The following is a 9,930-nucleotide window of genomic DNA, read 5'->3' on the forward strand; positions in this document are numbered from 1 at the left end:
AAAATCGGATATTTTCTATTTTCTTCAATTTTGAATAGGCATTAGTATAATGAATGCGAGAGTAGAACACCCGCGTGTCAATTCGCAATAGTTTTGATGCTACGAGTTACCAAAATTTAGTGTTTTTTTGCGGCCCGGAAGGGAAAAATCCATATTTCTCGAAAACTTTTACACCATAAATAAAATTCCACCTGAAAGCCTATTAAATAAGGTATATTTCAAGCCTTTTTCCTGATCCGCTGTGTCGATAATTTACCTACAATAAAATAATTTTCATTTTTAGGTTTTTATTTTTTTTTATCCAAAACCAAATAAAACGCGCAATCGAAAATATCGACAAATTAAAGGTATACAAGCATTCTATACACACAAAAAAAAATCACCCAAAAAGAGGAGGTTATGTGTTTTTTTAAGACTTTTTATAATTTTAAAGTATACTCATTAAAAGCATATATAACTTTCATACTATAAATGTGAATGTATTATGTAACTGTTTCTATTGTATTATTGACAGCCATCCATTGAAAGACGTATGGTGGCAGCCCTAGCGAGGGATTTCACGATCAAATATCTCCAATGCTAAACGGATCTGACGAGTGATTTTTTTTGTGTATAGAATGCTTGTATTCCTTTAATTTGTCGATATTTTCGATTGCGCGTTCTGTTTGGTTTTGGATAAAAAAAAAAAACCTAAAAATTATTTTATTGTAGGTAAAATATCGATACACCGGATCAGGAAAAAGGCTTGAAATATACGCTATTTAATAGGCTTTCAGGTGGAATACAAAATTTTATAAATTACGTAAATGTTTTGGAGAAATATGGACTTTTCGCTTCCGGGCCGCTAAAAATCGCTAAACTTTGGTAGCTCGTAACATCAAAACTATTGTGAATTGTCACGCGGGTGTTCTACTCTCGCATTCATTATACTAATGCCTATTCAAAATTGAAGAAAATAGAAAATTTCCGATTTTTCGTCTCCTCTGTGCGATGTGGCGACACATTGAATATGGCGCGTTTTCGACCAGAGGCACGGTTAACCTGAAGTTATACTTTGACCGCGCGCTCTCCGCCCTCTTTATCGGAAATGGTTCACCGTATAAAAATTTTTTTGAACAAAAGTTGTAGAGAATTTTGTATTCTACATTATGGTAATAAATACAAATAGCAAAAAACCAAAAAAGTAGGAAATGCAATATATACTTACAAAAAAGTGCAAAAAAACGATTTCTGTGACCTTTTGACCTTGAAATTTAATAGTTGCGCACACCCTGCCATATTTAGGTTTTGAGACAACATTTAGGGTGCCAATATACAAATATTTACAGACTTACAGCTGGGTATCTCGAATTCCGAGGTTCTTACCTAATTTCAGCCTAAGTTGACTGGACCATACAGTATACATTGATTAATGATTGGTCTATCGCTGGCGGTCAAAGCGATGCGTTACTAATTTAGTGGAAATTTGCCTACACACCTAGTTCATGCACGTGCAGTCCCTGTAGCCTTCCCACTGTTTAGCCCCCTTTTCCATGAAGCTAGTACATTGTCTGTTTTTACATTCGAGTGATACAGACTGTGATGGAGTCATGAAATAGTTTCACAGGTTTCAAATATAACTTTATAACATGAAATAGCGCAATACAGTATAGTGCAACTTTGTCGAGCATAGTTCTAGCTGGTTGAAATAAAATACATTTATTATTTCAAAGGCTATATTAATTTCCATCATGTAAAATCATGTAAATAACTATGCACTATATGTAATTAATATTAAAGCTTTACTTTTTAGTAGTTAAATAAATGAATACCTAAAGCTCGACAAGGCTTTTAATGAACGTGGGGAAAAGGAACTAACGCTGCCATAATAAAAAACGTCATTTTTAACCGACTTCCAAAAAGGAGGAGGTTATTTATGTTCGTCTGTTTATATTTTTTTGTATGTTCAACGATCACTTCGCCGTTTGTGGACCGAGTTTCAAGATTGTTTCGCTATAATTGACAGTTCTCCTTCACTAGCAGCGCCCCTGCCTATGCCATCATATCATATTATAATTTATAATATGATGGCATAAATCAACTTTTCTGAATATACTTAGGTTCAAATGGCGAGCCGAAAGTACCACTGGGAGCTGGGCTGGGGAAGGTCATCTTCGTTGTGGGGGAGTGTATATCCTGTGTCTTCGGGAAAGGTCAGGGGTTTTGGACGCAGCGGTACTCCACGCCCCGAACCCGCCGAATGAACTCCATCTTGTGTGGATCATACCGCAGTATATCCTTATATCGATCGCCGAAATCATGTTCGCTATATCAGGACTGGAATTCTCTTTTATGCAGGTAACATGTCACTTTAGTTTGTTAGTAAATGAAAAATTGTGAGTAAGATAATATTTAAAATAAGTATATTTTGATTGATCTATTTGATTTCGATCTCCTGAAATCAACCAACTGGTAGATTCAGATAGGTTGAAAGGAAGATGACGCCAATTCCCCAAATTATATAATATACCCACCTATCAAATCAGGAATAACAAATATTATCTTTTTTAAAGTTAATGGTTGCCTGGTTTCTCATTCTTATATTTTTATTTAGGTTCCTTTGCGCCAAAAAAGGTTAAGAAATGTCTCAGATCACATGTAATAGTTGGCCGAGGCGAAGCGGATGTCAACGAACATGTGATCTGAGGCTTTCTTATATTACTGCCCATGGTGCGTATACTATTTTTCTCATCGACGGAGGCGGAAAACGGCAACATCGGTAAGCGCAAGGTAATACCAGATAATGCTGTTTGTAATATTGAAAAACAATTTACAGGCACCGAAAAGCATGAAGACAATTACAATAGCAGCGTGGTATGTGTCCGTGGCGTTTGGGAATTTGATCGTCATCTTAGTCACACAATCGAAGGTTTTCCAAAATAGGGTAAGGTTCTAATTATTATTATTAATAAAGTAAAAAAATAGGACTTACATTAATCTTAATACTTTTAGGGTGAAGTCAAACGAGCGTAATTTATAAGTTGTGAGTCGCAGAATTTCGGCTGGCAGAAATTCTGCTGCATTCAGTTGCATACAAAAGCCCTGTTTGATTCACACGAGCGTAATTTTGTGAGTCATGATTTGTATGAAAAGATATTTACGCGACCGAAATTCTGCGACTCACAACTCACAAATTACGCTCGTTTGGCTTCACCCTCAGAACAGGAAAATAAGGCTTCACCTTTATTGTTACCTAACTACAATAATTTCATGTGCCGGATTGCTTATCCGAAGTCTTTTTCGCTATTGCATTGTGTAAATTATAAAGAAAGAAGAGACGCAGGCCCTTTAGCCAAGACGTTTTCTTTATCGCTTCTTTAAAGATTCGCCATAACATGAGTCGCCTGTCGACTTTATTTTATCGAAGCCTTAAGTCCATCTATAATAATTTTGATCGGCGATTATATTTAAAAGATGCAATAAAGTAAAAAAAACGTCTTGGCTGGGGTCTCTGCTCTGAATAACGATAGTGAACTGTTTGGCGTATACTGTAAAATAGCATAGGTACTTATTATATTACAGTAAATAGTTATTGTTACATAATATATTACATACTTTTTGTTACATATATATGTAACACGGCTATTGGATATGTAGCGCTCAGTCCACTTAATATTTGCCTTCCATCTATATCTCAGCTAGTACGTACGAAGCCAATTTGTCTGTTGACCGAGTATACGTTGTCAACCGACTAATATGATTTATATCGGAGGTTTCTCCGATGCACACTATACCCCGAATGTAACTGAATTTCCGTTGAATCTGCCTTCATGCCTGTTAAACACCTAGAAGTTATGAGGATACACCAGGGGCTAGAGAAATGAAAAAAAAAGCACGTGTAATATCTATAGCTGTCTCCCTTACCTCAAGCCTATACCGCAGAACGCGATAGAGACAACTGCAGAAAATCCAGAAAATCAACGATTCGTTGTCCCCTGATTCCTTCTCCAAAACTTAACCGATTTAAGTACTTTTTTCATTAAAGATTAAAAAAAAGCTTGAGCTGTGTTCCTATGTTTTGCTTTTTTTTTGTATAATCTAGCCAAATCTGTTTTCTGGACGTTTGAACACAGCGGAAAATCTGGCCATTTTTTGGGTTTTTGAACGTTCATATCTTATTTAATAATTAAATTATGAAAAAAAAGAAAACATATGGACATCGTATTAGTGGTCGTAGATATTCAGGTAAAAAATTTTAACTCTACTAGCATTATCCAGGGAGGAAACAGGGGACAACGTTTGTATGGAAAAAAGGGCGGTGTGGACTCCTCTTAATGCTCTACAAAGAAATTCATACACTGACCGCGGCTCTTGTCGTCAAATAGATTTTTCAGGAATTTTTATTAATGTGTAGCTTTGTTAGTGTAACATATTTAAAACAATAATTAATTTAACCCATCAATCCCCAAGCGGCACCCGGGTGCCGCTTAACAATTGAAAATCTATTGTGTCTGCGATTCCCACGATCGAGGTACTGTATTACCTCAGAACAGGGTATTACAGTTTAGTAGTATTTAAAACATACCCATATGTGTGAGGCTAGGCTAGTAGAAGTGATTTAGACACACTCATCTTCAAAACTCAGTCTAGTGTAACAGAGACGAATAGATCGATGTATTCTGAAGATGTATTATGTATGTGCTCTCAGCTCTGTTGGCATCTCAATAATACTGGAATCAAATTGCATATTATGCAGAACAATACTCCATATTTTGTATTGACTCTATCTTCACGTACAATCATAATATTTCCTTGAATTTGGTCACCCTATTACAAAAAAAGATTTATGCAAACATTATGTAATTTTTCTATAATAAACATTTTAGTTATCAAAGCGATTTTTCTAAGTTCTAACATAATTAAAGTAGGTACGACAAATCATCGTGTAACCATAACATCTTGTGCCTTTTATTAGCAAGAGGTTATAAAAACTTACTGTGGGTAGGATACATAGAACACATTTTCTATTTTGTAATATAAATCAATTCCCATCAGGGTTCAAGACATAAACGTGAAACGCTTATGCAGATTTCCTACTATGCGCAAACTAAAAAAATAAAAATATCCATAGCCGAACATATAACCTCCTCGTTTTTTGGAAGTCGGTTATAAATGAAAAAATTTATCTTCATCTTTACTGTATAGTTTCTCAATAGTCGCAATTTATTCTCAACTTTGTGACTTATAATTGCTTTATTTCCGTGATTTAACTTTAGTTCTGTTTCTCATTTTTCCGTTGGCCACTTTTTTATCAAAATGAGCACTTGATCATTTGGAATGTCATTAATTCATTATACAATTTTAGGCGACGGAATTCTTTGTGTACGCTGCCACCTTGACAATCGCTATGTTGGTATTTTTAAAGATGACAAAAGGCTTTTGTTCAAGAACAATGGAAGGCGATGGATCCTCCACCGAGTCGCATCCCCTCCTCAACCGACACTCCACGGTAAAATACTTTAGACAGTATTAAAGAAAATGTCCTTCGACTTAAATCCATACTAATATAAATCCCAAAGTGTCTTGACTCTCACGCTTAAATCACTGAAACGATTTTAACGAAATTTTGTGTAGAGATACCTACTCTGAATCCCGATATAGGATTCAGGACAGTTTTCATTGCGGGAAAAAGTATCCGCGTGGTTTAATTGTGCGCTTAAGTAGTCGCGGTAAACATATAGTATTTCAATTTTCAATAAAATGTATGAGAAACGCCGATTTCACTCAACTGTATTCCCTTAGGAGCGAGATACAAATATTTATAGCCTTCGAGACATTTGCGAATGGAAAACATGTTTTTAAAAATTCAATAAATAATTTCTGTGGAAAATATTATGTTACGAGTATAACAGTGTACACGTTGGAATTAACTTTTTCTTTGATGCTCACCTGCTTTTATACTTTGATGTTTTATCAATATTTTCTACATGCGCGCTGAAACGGATTTTTTTTGTATTGTGCGGTTTTGTAAAATTATATCAGTACCACGGACGTAAAAAAAATATCAGTACCTATCTCTATTTATTGGTTTTTAGGATTTTTACTTTTTAATCTTGTATATTAAAATTCTCGTGTCCCGTTCGAAAGTCGAAACAGATGGAACGGTTTTAATGAAAACATGAAAATAGGTTTTCATACTAAAATAATGACAAAATTATAATATTATGTTTGCCATATCAAAATAACATATTATTTTGCAATTAAGAAGGCGACTAACCCAATAAATCAAACACCGTCCTTCTCTCTTCACACTCACGCCCGTCTTTTATATATACCAGGTGAAAAAGGACGATGCGGATTCATCGCCAAATATTTGTTTTTTCTCAATAACCCGATAAATATACAATATTTAGAAAATCCGCTAGGTCGGTTTCTCAATGATAGAATTTTATACAATACTAGCTGTCCCGGCAAACGTTGTTTTGCCATATAAATAATTTTTGGTATGAAAATAGATGATTCTCAGACCTACTCAATATGCTCACAAAATTTCATGAGAATCGGTCAAACCGTTTCGGAGGAGTACGGGAACGAATATTGTGACACGAGAATTTTATATATATTAACTTAGTCCAAGTTTCTATCGAGAAAATTTTAACTTATCGTGTTTCTGCTCGGATGGAATTCTTGAAAATATAATGTAGTATCTAATTTTAGAAAATGAAACAATTCGGGGCTTATTTTCAAGTATAAAAATTAATTATAAAACAAAAAATTGACAAAACGCACTAATTTTTGTTCCCAAACAGTCATTTTTAGTTTCCCTAGCTTGGGTAGCTTGTCTAGCTAACCGAAAATGGCGAAAAACCTCATGTTATTCGCATATGGTAATCTGTAATTGGTATTCAGTATTCGGGTCCAGGCAAAATTGCCGTTGTGTCATCACCGTCGTCAACACAAGGTTCGGCTTATGAAACCTTAATAGGATTTTCGTTAATCAAAACATGATGTGATCCCGTTTTTTTGTCAATTTTGGTGCAAAAACGTGCCTTTGTGATAGGACACAAAAGGGACTGAAATAGATTTAGTTTCTTCTATCAGTTTCTCTATTATGTACGCTGCCCGCTGATTTCATCTTCGCTTCGTTATAGAATCGCCGATGAAAATGTATGGAATTGACATAAGCTTTCGTTAATATGACGCTGACGTTCGACTCGTCTTATGTCAATTCCATACATTTTGATCGGCGATTCTATAACGAAGCGAAAATGAAAAAGTTTCGGCTAAATGGCCTGAGCAGTCCTCAGCTTCGAAAATTCTTTGTCTACCTTTTAAACTTTGGGAACCAAACCAATTTAATCAAACTATACGTCCGTCCGTTTTGACATAAAATAATACAACATCATAAATCATAATCCATTGATGGATACGATATATTTAATAATATTGTCGTTTTTAAAAACGCTTTTTCCATTTTCAAGTAGTTCCGCGTACAATATTGAATTGAATAATTGATGTTATGATATCGATGGTACTCGACAAAGAGCATGCATCAGGATTATCTCATAATGTCCGTATCGATAGAAAATTTAGAGATAATATTTGTAATTATGAGATTTTTTTAATGTGCTAGGGTCACAATCCTGCATCGCGTTATCGATATTTTTAAGGAGGTACCGGTGGTATAAATTATAGCTGAAATCATTATAAAAGACTGGCCTGATCGTGCATCGTCGCGTAAGGAAATAATATTATATTTCTTGTTGGATACCGTATCCCCAAACTAAAGAAAAATTTTAATAGCCAACTTACGGCCTTTTACCAGGTCCTGATAAGTGACGGATAAGCTATTCACAACGATATTTCAGACTCTATCTGTCAGATAAGTTATGGATAGCCTATCCGGCACTTACCAATAAGTGGTGAAACCGCCCCTTCATAATGTGTACCAACCTAACCATGAAAAATTTTCAGCATATTTTTAGGATAGCCGACTCAAAAAAGAGGCTTTATTAATTAGTTAGTGCATGAAAAGTGGACACTCGGATTTATTACATAGTTCGAGATGTGTAAAAGCTTTTAAAACTGTATGGGAAAATTGAGTTTTCAGAATAATTGAGTAATGTATTTTCTATTTTTAGGCCACTTCGCTGCGTTCGACCTCGAGTATATTGTATTTTGGGACTGACAATTTGTCTTGTTTGGGCCTGACGGACGAGGCCACAACTTGGCCTACCCAGGCCTTGGTCCATATTGGGACCCCTAGCACTAGCGAGGCCCATTTCACATCATTAGCAAAGGAATAAGTCCCATAATATTATGAGTGTTTATATTATGTTTGCATATAATGCGTTGTAACTATTATAATAAACCTATTTGTTACATATTATTTTGTTTTTTTTTTATCATTAAAGTTGAATTTATTAGGTATAATACATTCCGCAGTCTGCTGGTTAAACGTAGCGTCATTACATAAGAATATTAGATCTACAATAATTTATATTACTCAACTATCTCATTAAGGTGACATCGCGTTAAAGTAAAAAAACCGTGTTGGATATGTTTTAGATTGCTTGTTTTCTATGAGAGGCGGGCCCGACCTCTCATAGAAGACAAGAAATGGAAAGGGCGTAAGCGACAAAATGGTTTTCGTCGCGTAATTTAAAAACCATAAATATATTTCATATATGCTATGGACAAAATAAACGAACATTTGCATCCATGATTTTTTTTTATTTTTTTATTTTTAATATCTATGGACGCTTCACACCACGTCAGTCTGGCCCCGTGCTAAGTACCTAAAGGACTTGTGTTACAGGTACCAGACAACGGAAATATATTTAATACTTTTATTTATACCATACATATATTTAAGATTTTTATTATATTATACACATATTTAATACACATCCAGACCCGGGAACATTGAAAACTTTTTTGTTCCGTCGGCGGGATTCGAACCCGCGACCCCCGGCTTGAGCTACCGACGCGCTCACCACTGAGCCACAGAGGTCGTTCCGCAGATCAAATTGCCGTGATTATTACGTGTTAAAGTGTATGCTTGAACCAATCTATGTACCATCGAGGAAGTTGATTCCTATGCAATTGACAGACCAACGTTATTTGGTCGCATATGTCAATTCAATGTTAATTGTGATCTGTCAGCTGGGTTTGACGTAACGCAACCAAACTACTTAGGTCCCCGATTTGCATAGGAATCAACTTCTCTGATAGTACAAAGGAAGCTTAAATCACTCTCCTCTGTTGGCAAAATTACAATCCCTTTTTTACAGAGGTCTTTTGGATTGATTATTCTGTGTTATAAAATTTTACCAATCGTGTTATGCTATGGGTGATTCAAAGACAAAGACAATATGATGAATACTGACAATGAACTTTAATTTCTTAGCTTTAGTCATTGTTGAGAAAAATCGATATCGCTACAGCCAAATTATTAAGGCGTCGCCTTAACGTTAAGTAATGTAATACCTTTACAGTTTTAACTTTAGTAGAAACTATCTAGTAATCTGTGCTTTAACTCTAAACCAACTAGATTAAAACTTACCCATTAGATACACATAACAAAAATATTGTTATAAGGAAAATGTTCATCATTATTTTATGTAAGTAGACCGTCAAAATATTGTCATCGTATAATTACTGGTATTCGGTTTCTAGAGGAAACGAATAGGCTTCGAATGCTGGGTCCATTTTGATGAAATTTGGCATAGACATAGAGTAGGCCACATGTAGGGACATAAAATAATTTTATGGCGGGTAAATGTACGTTTACCGCGGGGTACTGGTATTACGTGGGCGGGGCCGGTTGAAAATTCTAGTATGTATTATTATCTATACTTAATATTATAATTCTGCAGAGTTTGTTAGTTTGTTTGTTTGTTTGAACGCGCTAATCTCAGGAACTACTGGTCCGATTTGAAAAATTCTTTC

The 9,930-nt window shown here is 35.1% G+C and overlaps 1 protein-coding gene across 1 annotated transcript in view; it reads left to right on the plus strand.

Annotated features, from left to right (window-relative positions):
- Nucleotides 1-8,296, plus strand: part of LOC121738752 — a 60,760-nt gene extending 52,464 nt beyond the window's left edge. Inside the window, exons 26-29 of the mRNA XM_042130986.1 lie at nt 2,100-2,337; nt 2,816-2,923; nt 5,345-5,488; nt 8,121-8,296. Coding sequence (XP_041986920.1) covers nt 2,100-2,337; nt 2,816-2,923; nt 5,345-5,488; nt 8,121-8,285 — 655 coding nt within the window. The 3' untranslated portion in view covers nt 8,286-8,296. The remainder of the gene's footprint in view (nt 1-2,099; nt 2,338-2,815; nt 2,924-5,344; nt 5,489-8,120) is intronic.
- Nucleotides 8,297-9,930: the final 1,634 nt, after the last annotated feature.

Source organism: Aricia agestis, chromosome Z, assembly GCF_905147365.1.
Source record: "Aricia agestis chromosome Z, ilAriAges1.1, whole genome shotgun sequence".
NCBI lineage: Eukaryota > Metazoa > Arthropoda > Insecta > Lepidoptera > Lycaenidae > Aricia > Aricia agestis.